This window comes from Herpailurus yagouaroundi, unplaced genomic scaffold (genome assembly GCF_014898765.1).
Source record: "Herpailurus yagouaroundi ecotype Mexico unplaced genomic scaffold, PumYag 29, whole genome shotgun sequence".
Taxonomy (NCBI): domain Eukaryota; kingdom Metazoa; phylum Chordata; class Mammalia; order Carnivora; family Felidae; genus Herpailurus; species Herpailurus yagouaroundi.
Window position 1 is genome coordinate 32,779,266 of NW_024412377.1, and position 17,136 is coordinate 32,796,401.

Genomic DNA, 17,136 nt, shown 5'->3' on the forward strand with positions numbered 1-17,136 from the left:
ATAGAGTCATCAATTGTTGGTTGTCCAGAACACTGTGGAAGTGGCTCAGTTTATCAATAACAATCCAGAATTTTTACAACTTGCTGAGCCCTTCTGGAAGGAACTCTCCTACCTTCCCTCTCTGTATGACTACGGTGCCTACCGAAGATTAATCGACCAGTATGGGACACATTATCTGCAGTCTGGGTCCTTAGGAGGAGAGTACACAATTCTATTTTACGTGGACCCAGAAAAAATCAAAGAAAGCGGTAGAGTATTAAAAAAATTTATTAACTACAAACATTGCAGGAATTTTAATGGGGGAAATAACATGTAGTTAGCTTAAACTTTTAGAGATCTAAAGTATGACAAATAGAGATTAAATTGCAAAGGAATCCAAAGTGGTGTGAATCCATTATAATCTACTCAAGCTCTTCAAACTGCCTACTCTTTTGGCTAGTACCCTGAAATGTGAGATAACCATCATCATTACTGGCTGTCTCCAGGAGGTATTGATTGGATTTTTAGAATACTTTTTAATGTTTTCCATTTCTCAGCTTAAGTAATATTCTTTGAGGAAAAGCTAATAAGGTATTATATTTCAGAAATCAAAATGTTTTAAAGAAGTATTTTATTTACCTCTGTTCATTGCCACTCATTCCTTTAAAAAAAACCTGCTCTGGATGTCACAAGATTGCTTACTACCTAATTCTTATAATAATGGCTTGAATTTATTGGATGCCTTTCTTACAAGAGGCAAGTTACATGTTAGCAATGATCCTCACTGCTACCCAGAGAGATGGCCACTATAATTCCTGTCCCACAGACTGAGCCATGGAGAGTCAGTGTTAGATAAGACTCACCCAAGGGCATATGGGTTGTAAGGAGGTCTAACTTGCTCCCAAGTCAGCTGAACTTTTTCCTTATGCTATGTTGTTGCTAGAATGGCCTGATTTTTGTTAGAATCAGTGCACACCACGGAGTTCATGATTTTTTGGACCCCTCTTACTAAGAGGACAGTCCTCACCATGTGTCCCGATGTGGGAGGGTAGAGGGTGGTGTCTTAGTGTCCATTCCTTCTCTCCAAAGACCTTTTGGCTGGTTTACTAATATTCTAAGTCAAACCTACTTCTTCCCAACTTTGTCCTTCAGCTGATGTCCACACTTCCTTCTCCATTCCAAATCACCTCTTAGGGGTCTTTCTCTTCAGTCAAGGCTCCCTTACAACCTTGGAGGAGAATAACACTTACTACATGAGATTCAGAGGAAATCTTGTAACCTTCCCTTGTGGGTGAATTACAATATTTTTCTATGTTTCCATTGGCTTTTTTTCCCCCCAATGGGCTTAGTTTTTTTGTTACCAGTTAAGATTTAACTAGAATTTGAACTTTTCTAACTTCCCTGGTTGGAAATGATGTATAAGCACAAGTTTTTTTGTAGCAATGACAGGGACAATATTTCTTTGGAAAATTAATCCAGCAAGTGGCTTGATCTAAACTTAGTTTCACTGCCTCCCAACCTTTATTCCTTAGCACTTAAAGAAATAGGGGAGAATTTTATTAAAGGTTTCCAATTTGGTCAAAGCATATTTTTTAAGTAAAAATTTTACTCTTGAGAAGTTTCTGTCCTTCCTAAAAGTTCTAACTGAAACATAATCAAAACTCCTGAGATGTAATAGATCCCCCCAATTATTCCTTAAGAAATATTGAGATTATTACAATACAGTTAGCAAAATTATATAAGAAAAATATATTTCCACACTTATTATTTTCTATCCTTCTTTAAAAAATGCATTGGCAAAACTCCATTTGATAATGAGTAGAAATTGTTACATTCTGAGGTTATGAGTTATGGGAAGGAATTGTTAGAAACTAGAGATAGTAAACATATTAAAATCAAGAGATTGAGGCAGTAGACCTGAGGTTTTAGGAATTAATTACTATAGAATCAGAACCCAGCTTTTGGGGTTTCCAGTAGGTGGACTGGGGCCATCACATGCCTACTTTTATCTGTTTGCTTCATACTTGAGAAGCTGACTGTATGTGGGTCAAAGATATCACTGTTCCGGGTGTTCCTTCCACTGTTTCATGTAGAAATCACCCCAGTCTCCTCTCTCTGATCCAAGATAATAGAAGCCAAAATTGCTGAATCATTTGAAAGTAAGTTTCAGACACACGATGCTTCATTCCTAAGTGTATGCATGTATGTGTTATTTTGTTTAATAACAAAAAACAAATATTCCTTTTTCTGACCCTTGATCCTCCTACAGCACTTGAAAATGTCCCTATCATATCACTGTTGATTAGATGGCCACAATAGTAGAGTATCCCTATCCTCCCACCTGGCTGCATCTCAAAAGACGTGTTTAACAAATGCAGAAATAAAACCTTTAAAACTTTTCCCTCAGGTCTTAGTTCAACAGATATAAAGACATGTACTTCATCAAGTTTCAAATTTTTGTATTCGTCATCAGAGGGCAAATGCAAGGAGCTGGAAGATGCCTTAAAATCAGATTCAGGTAAATAAGAAGGGGGCAATTTGCATTACAAGCTTAATCTCCATCCCTCTCTCTTGTGGTTAATTCCTGGCCTCAAGGTCCTTTGAAATTTTAGCAGGTGTTCTATCTTGTGTTTTTAAAAATGTATTTGGTTATTTTTGCCTCTGCTCTCTCTTTCATATGTCATGACAGTGAGACACTGCCATGGAAAGTTCACTGGGTATCTCCTGTGCACTGTAGATGTGTCCTCAGCATATACTACCTTTTCCACCTGCAGTGACAGTTGGCAATCCAGCCTAGAAAAAGGACACCAACAGGAGAGATTTAGTTCCACTCTGACATGGATGCTCAGATGCTGCTGCTGGTGGTGGTGGTGGTCGTGGCGATGGCAGAGGGAGTGGGGAAGGTGGTGTGCTATTCTTTGAGTGATTAGAAAGGAACTGGAAAAAAAAAAAAAACTGATTTAGATTGTGTCCAGATGCCCTGTTAAGGAATTTGGATTTCATTCTGGTAACAAGAGGGTACCATTAAAGGATTTAGTACAGGAAGTGATTAAATGAAAGGTTACAAAGATAAAGTTGTAGAGAAAGAAGAGGGACTGAGAAGGGATAATCTGACAGGATAAGAATCAGCGAAGAGGTGCCTGGCTGCCTCAGTTTGGTAGAGCTTGCAACTCTTGATCTCAGGGTCGTGAATTTGGGCAAAAAGCCTACTTAAAAAAAAAAAAAAGAACCAGAAAAGATCAGTAACATTAAAAATAAAGGAGAAAGAGAAGTTAATAAAGAGAAATTCTAGACAGAAGTTAAGTAAGAGAAGGGCTGGAGACTGTTCATTGAATTTGGTGATTACAACTTAACTTGCCTTACAGTGAACTTCTTAGTGTGGTAGCAATGGACTGAGCAGGTACTAGAGCTTAAATTCTCGGTGACAGCATAAATTGGGGCAAAGGTGAAGACTGACCCAGATGCCAGAGTTCTTCCTGAGGAAGTGGGGATTCTTGGGATATTGGCAGATGACTGTAGGAAGGAGGAAGACAGAGGAATGAAACCAGGTGTATTTACTCATTCACTTCCTTCATTCATCAGCTGTTTATGGAGCCTGTGGTACATGCAAGGATTTGTTCTAGGCACTGGGGTACAAGCAGTGACATGCCGGAGAAAATGGCTGTCTTCATGGAGTTGGCATGACAGAGGAGGAGGACATGTTTTTGTTTTTGTTTTTTTTTAATTTTTTTTAAGTGTATTTATTTGAGAGAGAGAGAGAGAGAGGGATACGGAGAGAGAATATTCATGAGCAGAGGAAGGGCAGAGAGAGAGGGAGAGAGAAAGAATCCCAATCCAACGCTGATGTGGGGCTCGAAATCACAAACTGGTAGGTCATGGCCTGAGCCGAAATCAAGAGTCGGACACCCAACCGACTGAGCCACCCATGTGTCCCAGGAGGACATGCTTTTGAAAGAGATGGAAATATGGTGATCTGGAAATAGAGATGAGTGGGAGCTTTGGGAAGATAGAGACATCAGTTATCAGCTGGGCTGGCTACTGGAAGCTGCTCACTGATTTTATTTGATGTTGTGTTTAACGCACACATAGCACACATAGCTAGGTATTATTCATATTCTCATTATACAGACAGGGACTCTGAGTGACAGAAAGATTGCCCACGATCACGTTTGGTAAGCGTCAGACATGAGATTCAAAGGCATGATGTGTGGCTTCACAGTCTGGGCTCCTGATTGTCACACCATGCTGCTTGTCTGGGGGAAGAGGGCCAGAGGGAGCAGAGAGCTCCCTGAGGTATGGAGAGAGAGGCTACCGGCTTAAAAAGAAAATTAAAATGGATTTCTCAGAATCTGTAATTCATAAACAGGTGTGCCAGGGCAGGCGGTGATTTCTCCAACTTTACTATACGCGGGGATTACCCGGGAAGTTGTTAAGATGCTGGTTCCAAGGCTCTCCTCCCAGCTGTTCTCTTAGCGGGTGTTGAAGCTCAGAAATGTGTAGTCACTCCGGGTAGCAGCGGAGGGACTGAACTTAGTTGTGATAAGCTGCCTTAAAAGAGTGACTATGTGCATATCAAAACCGGAGCTAACAATGACAATGAGGATGCACTCCAGCAATTTGTCAAAAACACCGGGCTTTAATAATTTCTTTTTTTTAAAGTTTCTTTTTTTTAAAGTTCATTTATTTATTTTGAGAGAGAAACAGAGGGAGGGACAGAGAAAGAGGGAAAGAGAGAGAATCCCAAGCAGGCTCTGCGCTGTCAGCACAGAGCCTGTCTCGGGGCTCCAACTCACAAACTGTGAGATCATGACCTGAGCCAGTCAGATGCTTAACAGACTGAGGTACCCAGGCACCCTAGGCTTTAATAATTTCTGATAAATGTACAGTTTTTGAATTTGCAAAATTTTACGAAATTGCAAATTTTCATTAAAAGAAATGAACTAAAGATCACCCCAAATCTGGTTTGCAAGTTAGGAATTTCCAGTCATGACCAGCATAAAAATCAATTACAAATGGAGACAAAAATATTTCTGAAATTATAAGGCACTTAAATGCAGAAAAGAATTTAATTGGTATTTACTGTTTAGAACACTTTTCATGTGTTAATGTATGCCTGTTAATTAATAGCTTTTTTTGCTTAGTTAATATTCCAGATGCAATGAACTCCCCCCATTTATTTTTATTTTTATTAAAACATTTTTTTTAATGTTTATTTTATTTTTGAGAGAGACAGACAGACAGAGAGTGTGAGAGGGGTGGGGTCAGAGAGGGAGACACAGAATCCAAAGCAATCTCCAGGCTCTGAGCTGTCAGCACAGAGCCCTATGTGGGGCTTGAAATCACAAACTGCGAGATCATGACCAGAGCCAAAGTTGGACGCTTAACCGACTGAGCCACCCAGGCGCCCCTAGTTGAACCATTTAGAAACACATTCCATGATGCTTCATCCCAAAATATATATTTATTTCCTAAGAAATAAGATAGTCTCCTGTATAACATAACGTTCTTATTATACTAAGAACATTAAGAATATGAACAATAATTCCCTAATATCATCTACTGTCAGGTAATGATTGTGTTTTTCTTTTCTTTTTCCTTTTAATAGATATTTTTGAGAGTCGTTTCAGATTTACAGCACAATCGAGCAAAAAGTACGAAGAGTTTCCATATACCCCTGTCAGAAACTAAGGCCTCCCCACTCTCAGCATCCTCCACCACGGGGTGCATTTGTTCTAAGTGATGAATCTACGTTGACATATCATCATTGCCCAAAGTGCATAGTTTATGTTAGGGTTCCTTCTTGGTGTTATACATTCTATGGGCTTGGACAAATGTATAATGCCATGTGTCTACCATGATAGTGTGATGTAGAGCAATTTCACTGTTCTAACAATCCTCCGTGCTCCAACTATTTACTCCTCCCACCCACCACTGCTGGCAATCACTGATGTTTTCATTGTGTCCATAGTTTGTCCTTTACCAGAATAGGATGGGTTGTGTTTTAGTACTTGAGAGACATTTCACTTTTTTATTCTTCTCTTTGTTTCCTTTGTGCATCCTGACCTATTTCATTTGATTTCTCCTCGTATAGGAACTCAAAGCAATGTTCTGCGAGGGAACCCATTTGTCAGGGGGGGCAGTTCGGGCTTCGTGTCTGGCCTCAGTTTCCTGGAGCTGGACAATCCTGCTGGAAACAAAGAGCGATATGCTTCGTGGGCGGAATCTGTGACTGGTCTTCCCCAAGTCATAAAACAAAAGGTACGTCCTGCTCTGTTGAAAGCACACAAAGCAGACATGTTTATTCGCATTGGGAAAATGAGATTAAATCAAGGTGGTAAAACAGAGACAGCTGTAATTAGCATTTTTGTATCCCAATTATGTTTTGTATAGCAAAATGAGTGCATACATAATAATAAGAAACAGAAGATTCATTATCTTGCATGTCCATATTTCAATTGTAAAGGTTAAATGTCTTGTAAATCCCAAGGGAAATTAGTAACAAAATTTGCATTTTAAGCTTTTGACCTAAATTTGATTATGTTTTCCTTGGTCTCTAATTCAGAGGAATTATAGGTTCTTGCAAGAGAAAGGCATTTAGGCTTGTCTACTGTCTCATCAGATCACCTCTGTTCCTCTGGCCATGGCATGTAGGCTCTTGGAGACATGTAAATTAAAATAGAACAAATCTGACTGGCAGAATTTTAGGATGTTTTATTGATACAGTCACTTCTGTCATAATGCTACGTATGTGTTCCTAAAATCAGACAGCTAGACAGAATTGCACAATGAAGACCCCCTGGCTTATGGGGAAAATGGATTAAGGACACAATACTCAAAAACTTGATCTATGACACTCATTAAAAAAAATAGGCATCAGTAAAAACAATAGTATAGCTTTGTATGTGTTAAATTGTTAAGAAACGCATATATATTAATGTAGCACAATTCTTAGAAAAAGACTGGAAGCTTGCTGGGTGCTGGGTGGGTTAGAGCCTTTGACTTATTGGGAAGTGGTAGGAGGAGAGCTGCCAGAGGACAGACGGTTTCTGCATCAGATGTGGATGGGTGTAGTATATTACACAGGCAGTGAACTGCATGGATGCTTGAAGTGTGTGTTTGTGTGTGTGTGTGTTTTGTGTATTCCTATGTTGGTTCAGTTGTGTCCACTTTTCTGGGTTCACCTGGTTTTTCTTACGGATGAAATTGTATGAAATTTGTGATATGCTCATGGTGTTCCCTAACACATCCATCCCAATGGAACAAATTTACCCTTTCAAAACAAGTGCTATGGCAGAACTGATCCTATGATCTATTCTCTGTCATGGGAGTCAAGAAATGTCTCAGGTGAACTTGACTTGGACACATTTTATAATCCGCCCCCCCCCCCCAAATTACAAAAGCTTCTTAAGCACCCTCCCAACACCATATCCACCCATTTGCCTCTAAGTAAGGGTAAAAGAAAGAGGCCAGTTTTCCTGGGAGGTCTTATCATAACGTGCCACCATCGATATTCACAATGACCTATTTTCAGTGCCAGTGCCCTGTTACAAATCTTAAAAAATTCTAAGTTGTTGATTAGGGAGGATCAGACATTCCTTCTCATTCTCAACTCTGCATTTCTCCACATAGGACTGTCACTATCATAGCTGTGCTAACTTATTATAGGTATACATCCACGCAATGCCATCCAGTCAGTTCTTTTATAATGCAGCGTGAGAGAGTTTGGGCAGAGACGGAGGGAGATGTGGCTGGGTCTGTAAGTTATCCTCCTACTCCAGTGGTATGCTGTAGCCAGCTCAAGATGGACCCTCATAACAGCCAAAGGTGCCTATCTCTGCCCGACTCCATGGTCACTGGCATCCCAGTGGCAACCTGAAATCGGCCATGGGAAGAGTAGTTATACTGCAGAAATTGGCAAATGCTACAAATCAGAGCATTTTTGTTCTTAGGAGAGCAGATTGTTAAAGCTTAGCCAGCACATCTAGGGGCTCCAAGCTGCTTTTCATCAGACATATTCAACACAGAGAAGTAATGTCTGTCTGTTTTAAATTTTGTCAGGAAGAAAGAGTCATGGTCTCTGCTAAGAGACATGTTAAGTCTCTTAGAGCTGGGTATTTAATCTTAAATTTAATTGCACTTGCTTCTTCACTGTAATTTAAGTGCATTTCCTTTTCTTCTGCCCTCTGCAAGGGTAGAAATGTACTTCCTTCAAAATAATCTTTCAATAACTAGAAAATGAATGTCCTGTTGGTTTTGAAAAATTTTATGCAAGATACAAAAAATATTCCTTCCCTGTTCACTCCTATTTTTCCCTTTGTCTTGCAAAGAAAGTGAATTGCTTTCTTTTTATTTGAAGAAGAAATAATTGGAATTAAGATGAGAGTGGCTTTTGATTTTTATTTTAATGGAGATTCAGCCTAAATGCCAGGAGAAAAATATTCTTGCCTAAAACCCCGATTTACTGACCATGATGTCTTTATCTGTATAGCTGACCCCTCTGTATGAGCTGGTAAAGGAAGTACCCTGTGCCTCTGTGAAAAGACTATACCTGAAGCGGGCTCTTGAGGAATATCTGGATGAATTTGACCCCTGCCATTGCCAACCTTGTCAAAATGGTGGCATTGCCACCGTCGAGGGGACCCAGTGTCAGTGCCATTGCAAACCATACACATTTGGTGTGGCTTGTGAGCAAGGAGTCCTCGTGGGAAATGAAGCAGGTCAGTGTGCTGAGTTTTTGCTAGTTATGCTGGCACTGTGAAAAAGGAATCACTCTTTTCCGCTGATCCCTGAGATCATGCTTCTTTGTGTATTAATTTAGTGTCTCCCTTCCTATTGCACTTCTGGGTTCTAGCAAGGGGGTTAAGGCCCTCTGCTGTCTCTGTTTTCCTGTCTTAATGAATAGACCCACATGCCCTCCATTCCCTGTTCTCCATTAGAATAGATTAATGCCTAAAACACGCCTCTCTTTTATGCCATAGTCAGCTCATTGAGGTTTTGTCGTAACAGGTCTGTGCAGCTAGTGTGCACATGGCTTAACCTTTCCAATCGCAAGCTCTTTGAAATATCTCTATTTCTATTTTGTATTATGTTTTATCAATCAATTACTCACAAATACTTTCTGAACATTTGCTGAATGTGCTCAACTGAAGGCTTGGTGCTTTAGAGGCACATCAGTTCACACAGAACTGTGTGAAGCTTGACTTTATGAGTAGACAAAGTGTGGGACAGTTTTGTATTTATTTATATGCCTCTCTCCTCTAGAAAACTCATTTCTTAAGGTCAGGGCTGTGATTCCTTTTTTTTATTCCCAGAGCCCAACAAGGCTTGATTCATAGAAGTCACTTAACAAATGTTTGATGAATGAATGAATACATGACTGAACTATGATTGCTTGTAGACAAGCGTCAGGAAAGCCTCCTTGCCTCCAAATGTCTTCCCAAGTAGCCTGTCTGGTAAATTGAAATTCTACCACTTTGATTTCATTCCTTTGTGGCTTGGATTTCCTATTATTTGATAAAATGGAAGCTCCCCCTGCTGGTAAGGATTGGGGTAGTGATCATAATATATCAAGCTATTGTTACCCCTGTTAATATACTCAGAGGACTACTTTATTAACTCAATTTCTAATTATGGAAGAAAGTATAAGGAAACTCATTGGAAGATATAATCACATTAGTTTAGTTTTGGTGAGTATGATACTCAGGGGTGGGTGCCGAGTGGAGGAGAGACGGATGTAGGCTACACGGTAGAAATAGGTAAGGAGCAGTAAACAAAACCATCTATCAATTGGAAGTAATGTTTCAGGAGCATGGTCTCTGAGATCTGTTTGTAACCAGGAAAGCCAAGTTCTTAGAATATAGTGCAAGTTCTCTCTTGCCTACCCCAAGGTATATGATGGGGGAAAATTCTAAAAGCACCGCTGGTCATGAATCGGCCCTGAGTTGGAAGGTGGCCAGGCTGGGTTGAGGAAGTGCCTGCAGACTGAAGGATGTTGACAGGAGGTAAAAGCATTTCTCCTTCTTATGCATTTCCTCATTTTGTACAGTGCCAGCTCTGAGGTTGGCAGTCTGGAACCCAGTAGATTATGTTCTTCTCATGCCCAACCATGGCTTTTCCAATAAAAATGTTAACAGTAGGAACTGCTGTAATGAGAGGAGCCTGGACTCGGCCATAAGACCATGTTGCTGTCTGGACAGGACTCTTGGCAGCCATTGCAGCACCAGACATGACATTTAACCCCCTTGCCTTAGATCCCATACCTATCAAATGAGAATGGTAACAGACTTCCTGCCCACCCGGATTCATTCTTGTGAGAAGTAAATGAATGGCATGAGGTATGACAAAATGCTCTGAAACAGTTCTAAAATAATAAACAAATTTAAGATATAATTGCAAGAAGTTCGTTGATGCAGACTTAATATCAACAAACCCAGTCAATGTGCAGAGACATTATGGTCATTGAAGAAGACCTCCTGAACAGAGTGAAGGTAGTATGTGCCCAGACTGTCCCCTCCCTCAATAACTGCCTGAGCATGAAGCTTAATACTAGACTCTGAAATCTTTCTCTCCAAGTACTTTCTGAACAGTCTTTCTCTTATCTTACAGGAGGGGTTGATGGAGGTTGGAGTTGCTGGTCCTCTTGGGGCCCCTGCATTCAAGGGAAGAAATCAAGGAGCCGAGAATGCAATAATCCACCTCCCAGTGGAGGCGGGCAGTCTTGTATTGGAGAGCCAACAGAAAGCAGGCAATGCGAGGAGGAGGAACTCCAGCATTTGCGGTAATGGTGACCAGATCTCCTGGCAATTGCATAGAATAGAGTGCCCCCTGCAGGAAGTGTGGAATATGTGATTGCTGCTATTAAAAGATTTAAAAATTAAATGGCGATTTTTATCAGTGACTTTGCCTTTAGCAGTGGGGTCAGTTGAAGGAAGAAGGCATGTGTGGACAGCTTGCACTTGTGTGTTTCAAGTTTTTCTGATACAGATGTTACAAAAGGCTGGGTAACTAGAAGGTCATCTGGCCAAGGGGATCTGAGCAGCAGCTTTGGCATCAAGCAGATCTGCCACTTTGCTGTGTGACCTTGGTAACACCTCTAAAATTAGTATAATCATAGAAGGTAAAACAATAGTAAAATGTCAGAATTAAGTGAGATTCAGCATAGAAAGTGATTAGCACAGTGCCCAGCACATAGTAAGCATTGATTAATAGTTGTATTACTCTTCAGATATACCAATCCTATTCATTCATTTATTCATGTATTCTTGTATTCATTCATTCATTCATTCATTCATTCATTCAGGATTAAGCATAAAGCCAGATGCTCTAGATGGCTAATATCTTGACTGATTAGCCCACCAACTTCCCATTTGCCGGGACCTTGCAAATTCATCAAGTCTCCTGACTAGGAAGCTGGTGAGCATATGGAATTACTGTAGGAGGAGAAGCTACCTTTGAGGCACATATCTCTGGGAGGATGAGGGTCTCCAGCAGAGGAGGCCTCTATGGACTGAAGCTGGAAGGAAAGGAGCATCCTATGGAGGCACTGAAGGAATTCTCACTCTTCTTGGTGCTTGGAGGGAGAGAATGTTCTCCTCTTCCTGCCCAGTACAAAGAGGAAAATCATGATCAATACTTCACATTTCTGAGTTTCCTCAAAGTGTGGAAAGCGTATAAGGAACTCAGTTGAGAAGAAGGCGACATTCACCGGCTATTCTGTAATGCTTTCCCTCAGATTTCAGATCTCTAGAGTGGAGGTAATACTGGTGGCACGTTGGCTTCAGAGGCCATAAAACTATTGTTTAATGATGGATGTCACTGGGATTACCATTATTATGAGCTTCCTCTAGAGATTGCCTTGCGGGAGGTAGAAAGAGCATGACATTAGGAGCCGAACCGACTACAACATGAATGCTGCCTTGGTATTTATTACCTTATAACCTTGGACAAGTCATTCAAACTTTCTTTTCGTCACATACCTCATAGGGTTACTGTGAAGGTGCATTGAGATGTTGCGTATTTATAGAGCAACTGCCAAGGTGCCTATACAGAGTAGATGTTCCCTTTCTTGCAGGGTCACTAACAGGAATTCCTTTATTTTTAATCCAGAATCAATTCCATGTTAAAGGCACTTCAGAACCAGACAGCCGAAGAAAAAGTAGGTCTGAGGCAGGTGACCTCTAGAAATCCCATGAAGTCGGTGTTTTGTCCAGAGACTTTTATTTCCTTTTCTTTCTCTTTGTTTTTCTTACTACTGACTTAGTAGCTATTTTTTGGTAGTTTATGTTTGAGTTTTCTATCACAGGATATGATCAGATATTGATCCCGAGAATGACAAAAATAGCACATCAGCATGTTTACAGGAATGGAGTTCTTTCAGATGTTAATGAAAAATTCGCTGTGGTGCAAAATATTTATTATGCTGTGGAAATCCATCACATTAATTATGTTTTGTTTCCTTTTCCTTTCAGATTGCTTGAACCACATTGTTTTCCTTTGTCTTTGGTTCCAAAAGAATTCTGTCCATCACCTCCTGCCTTGAAAGATGGATTTGTTCAAGTTGGTTATGAAAGATATATTGTTTTCCTCTGCATATGCTCTTTTCTCCAAGTTCTCTCTCTCCCTAATGCCATAATCGATTTCCTTCTTCCATGATGAAATAGTGCTACAAATAGTTTATATGTGCATTTTAGTTTTAGTGGTAAGGGTTTTAGTTTGTGACTTTACTTCTTTGGCCAAGGTGATTAGAATTCTGCAGAAGGCAGTGTATCTTCTGCAGTAAGGTAAATCAATACTGCTGCCCAATGAAATTAGAAATGTAATCATGCCAGAAGGCTGTTAAACATTTCCATTCTTAACACTAAAATAAGAATCCATAAGCAAGTTCTGCAGCAAAGAGGACTTTCTCTATTCTTGCCACTGAGAAATGTCTTTCTAAAGATTTTTTTAAAATGTTTATTTATTTATTTTTGAGAGAGAGAGAGCAGGGGAGGGGCAGAGAGAGAAGGAGAGATTGAATCCCAAGCAGGCTCTGTGCTGTCAGACGCAGGGCTTGAACCCATGAACTGTGAGATCATGACCTGAGCTGAAATCAAGAGTCAGACACTTAACTGACTGAGCCATCCAGGTGTCCTGAGAAATGTCTTTAAAATTTTTTTTTCGGAAATGTTGGGTTTGGGAAGAAATATTGGGTTTATTCCGGAAGCCGATAAGACATTTTGCCAGCATTGGTGAGATATGGGTCATTATACTTGGAGCGATTTTCTTGTTTAGGAAGGAACACAAATCACCTGCCACTTGTCATTCTAGGGAATTTTCTTGGCCTTGAGGCCATATTAATTTCTGCTCTTCTCACTGCTTGTTATGATGAGGCTTTGGCCTCAAGCTCCAATGAAGTCTCCTACTGGCTCACGTAGGAGGCTTTTGTCAGGACCCTCTCAGTGCCGCCAGCCTTGCTTTCTCAAAGGGTTTGCCTTTGAAATTCTAGGCCTTTAAACACACACACTGACATTTTGCTGAAGTTTCCCCAAATGTAGATACTGTTGGGAAATGGAAGAGGGCTTCTGTGTGTGTGTGTGTGTGTGTGTGTGTGTGTGTGTGTGTGTGGAGAGAGGGGAATGAGCCCAGCATCTCTAACACTCATTCTGTCCCAATACAGTCACCACAATCTACTAAGTTCCTGAAGGAAACACAGGCTTGGCGAACAAGGCCAAACAAACTCATATACTTCGGCAAACCATGAACTGTTGTCCCAAACTCCAGTGCATGTGGTGTCCTGTAAGGGGCAGGGGTTCTGAACACTGCCCCATGGACGGGCTACATCACAGTCACCCAGAGAACTTAAGAATAGAGATTGCTGCTTGCCCCTTACCTTCCTTTTTTTTTTTTTTCTTTCTCATTCTGTAGGTTTAGGATAGAGCCTGAGAGTTGGGCCTTTTTTTTTTTTTTTTTTTTTTTTAATTGCTACTAGTGGTTCTGGTACAGAACCAAGTTTGGACACTGTTATAACAGTCCCTTCTGTCAGGCAGACCGCCTATTGGCTAGAACCAAAGCAAATCAACTGTGCTTTCCCAATTTATTCAAACTCAAGTATTAACCTGGGCCCTTTGTTTCCTACCAACTGGAGCCAGACTGGACCAGGACTGACAGTGAATAGTAGAAGGCACCTTGGGATTTGGTTCTAATGCCTGGAGTAGCCAGGTGCTAATGCCTAGCTCTCAGCCCTTCCCCAGGCCGATTTTCTTTACCACCCCTGGGGTGGCAGAGAGCCCCAAGAGTGAGGAAAGGAACTAATAGAGATCCCGAAAGAGCATGATTACCCCTTTAAGTTTCAGCTTCAAATTCTTCCTTGCTTCACCATGAAAGCTCACCTCCTGGCATGTCCTTGAATCTGGCCCAGCCACAGTGGCCCTTCCCTTACAGGGTAGGGGCTGGAGCTTAGGATGGGAGAAGATCAGCATTACACTCCCTCTAAAAGTCATCAGTGAGAAACTTAAACTTTCATAAACATGCTGATAGGATTTGCACATTTCTGTCTGTTCCTACCAGCTTTTATTAGGCGGTATGGCCAATGAGCAGCCCATGACGTCTTACTATGAAGAACTGACTAACAAGTACATTTCCGAGATCTGACAACAACTGTCTTTTCCTGGAACATGCAGGGGCCGGTGGGGAAGGGACTTGGGCAGTGTCCACAAAAGTAATTTTGGTAAAATGCTTAGTACAGTGCTTGGTATTTGGGGACAATTAATAAATTATATGTGGCATTAATGGTTTTATTTTAGTTAATGGTAGTACCAGTGTTGTTGACTAGGACCATACAGGGAAAATTGTTTTTACAGATAATTTTTTAAATTAGTTATTTGAACTTAGTTTGCCTGATGACTAAAAGAAGGCATCATTTATAGCCCAAATATATCTAAAGAAACTTTTTTTAATGCAAAATAGACATACTCTCTCTTTCTCTTCTATTTCTCTTTAGGATGAAGGTGCCATGTTTCCTGTTGGGAAAAACATAGTATATACTTGCAATGAAGGTTACTCTCTAATTGGAGACCCTGTAGCCAGATGTGGAGAAGATTTACAGTGGCTTGTTGGGGAAATGCATTGTCAGAGTGAGTGGACTTGGTTGTAGCATATAACTTAAGATGAGAGAACAATGTGGAAGGGAATGAATCAAGATGAATAACCGCTCACTGTGTGGCCCGTGTCTTGACATTCCTTTCCTGAGAAGCTCATATGCTCCTGTTCAAGTTTCAGCTGTGTCTTGAAAAAGCCCTCAGCAGTCTCTAGTTGATAGTGCTTCTGTTAGGCGAGGCTCATTTCACTGCAATTTTAATGTTTCTGGTGCAAATTCGAATAGGCCAGGGAGCTCCATTCTGGCTAAGACCTTCAGAACATCCCATATAGTTCAATTTCTAGGGATGTGACCAAATCAGTGTACTTCCTTGATTGTCCTGCAGTATTAGTTGGTTCAGCAGATGGATAGAGCTGTAGAGATACATTTTTTGCTATATCAGTTGGTCTAGGCCATGGAGAAAAGCCTAGTGTACACGTGAACATCTTTTTCCTCTTGGGTATATACCTCTGAATAAAGTCTCTGAGTCATACGATGTACATACATTTAGACTTCGTAGATGCTACCAGACTCCCAAATGGTTGTACTAATTTACATCCCTACCAGGATCTGAGAAGCCAAGATTGCTCTGTATCCTTATCAACACTTGTATCAACAATCTTTAAAAAATTTTAGCTATACTGATGAGTGTGTAGCAATATCTTATTTTTTAATTTTGACTTTTCAATTTATATTTTTCCTGGTGACTATGTTATGATGCCTGTTTTCATGTTTATTTGCCATTTGCATATCCTCTTTGGTGAAGTGACTGTCCAATCTTTAGCTCCCCTTTTCTGTTGGTTTGTCTTTTTCTTATTTGTAGGACCTCCTCTCTTCCTCTTTGTTTCTGTCTCTATCTGTCTCTCTGTCTCTCTCGCCTGGAGTCCTTGAGCAGAAATTACTGAAATAGAATATAAACATTTTCTAGCTTACAGTAACAAAGCCAAAAGTTGGTTCTTTGAAACGTTTAATAAGATGCTTTTGCTTGAAGAGATTTTTTTCCCTTTATTGTGAATCTGCTGATAAGAAGTTGACCCAGTCTTTGTTCATCTTAAAATGTCTTTGTTTTATCTTCATTTTTGAAGGATGTTTTTATGGGTAAGGAATTCTAGGTTAGCAGTTATTTTATTTAAGCTCTTTAAAGATTTTATTCTAGTGAGACATTCACTCTTAGTCATACCACTTCTGGTTTGGAAATCTTATGTCTGGACACTTTTGGGAATTTCTCTTTTTTTTCTGGTCTTTGGGTTTCAGAAGCACCTCCACAGTGATGTGCTGAGGTGTGATTTTCTTTGTCTCTACCCTGGTTAATATTTGAAGCACTTCTTGAATCTGTGCTTTTATGTCTTTTGTCAATTTCAGGAGCTTCTTCGCCATTGTGTCCTCAATTATTGCCTCTGTCCAATTCTTGCCCATTTTTCCTCACAAGACACAAATGATATATTTTTTTAGATTGTATATATTACTACATTATTTTGTTTTACATAATTTTTTCTTCTCTCCGTTTCATCCTAAATATTTGTTAATTGATCTAACTTCCAGTTTATTAATTCTCTGTACACTTGTATATAATTTGCTTTTAAGAACTCTGTTGAGTTCTTAATTTCATTTTCCAATTCTAGATATTTCATTTGTCCACTTTTCTATACTTTCCTTTTCTCCATTGAAATTCTGTGCCTTGTCATTTAATTTTTTCCCAACATGTAAATCACAGTTATTTCAGGGTCCATGGCTGTTAATTCCATTCTCTGGACCTACTGGGGGTCTGTTTCTATTGTCTTTTTTGGGATTTTGGTGAATTCTTTTCCTTTTAAATGTCAGAATAGTTTTGATTAAATGCCAGACTTTATGTGTGAAAAAATAATGGAATAGTCTGAGGTTTTGGATGATGTTCTCTTCCTCTAGAAAAGACTTGATTTTGTTTCCTGCAAACAGTGAGGCTGTTTTATGTCCAGTTTACCTTTATTCCTAGGGTGTAACCATTAAGGGATCCTAGTGGAAGGTCTGAGATATCTTCCTAGGTCCCTCCTTTGTGACAGGACTGG

At 40.1% G+C, this 17,136-nt stretch overlaps 1 protein-coding gene across 3 annotated transcripts in view; it reads left to right on the forward strand.

The window, feature by feature from the left end:
* C7 (complement C7) overlaps positions 1-17,136 on the forward strand; it is a 56,284-nt gene that overhangs the window by 25,907 nt on the left and 13,241 nt on the right. For all 3 annotated transcript variants that reach the window (XM_040496059.1, XM_040496079.1, XM_040496070.1), the window contains 7 exons: positions 5-248; positions 2,387-2,497; positions 6,071-6,237; positions 8,468-8,696; positions 10,585-10,756; positions 12,447-12,534; positions 14,957-15,089. In XM_040496059.1, the coding sequence (XP_040351993.1) occupies positions 5-248; positions 2,387-2,497; positions 6,071-6,237; positions 8,468-8,696; positions 10,585-10,756; positions 12,447-12,534; positions 14,957-15,089 (1,144 nt within the window). The remainder of the gene's footprint in view (positions 1-4; positions 249-2,386; positions 2,498-6,070; positions 6,238-8,467; positions 8,697-10,584; positions 10,757-12,446; positions 12,535-14,956; positions 15,090-17,136) is intronic.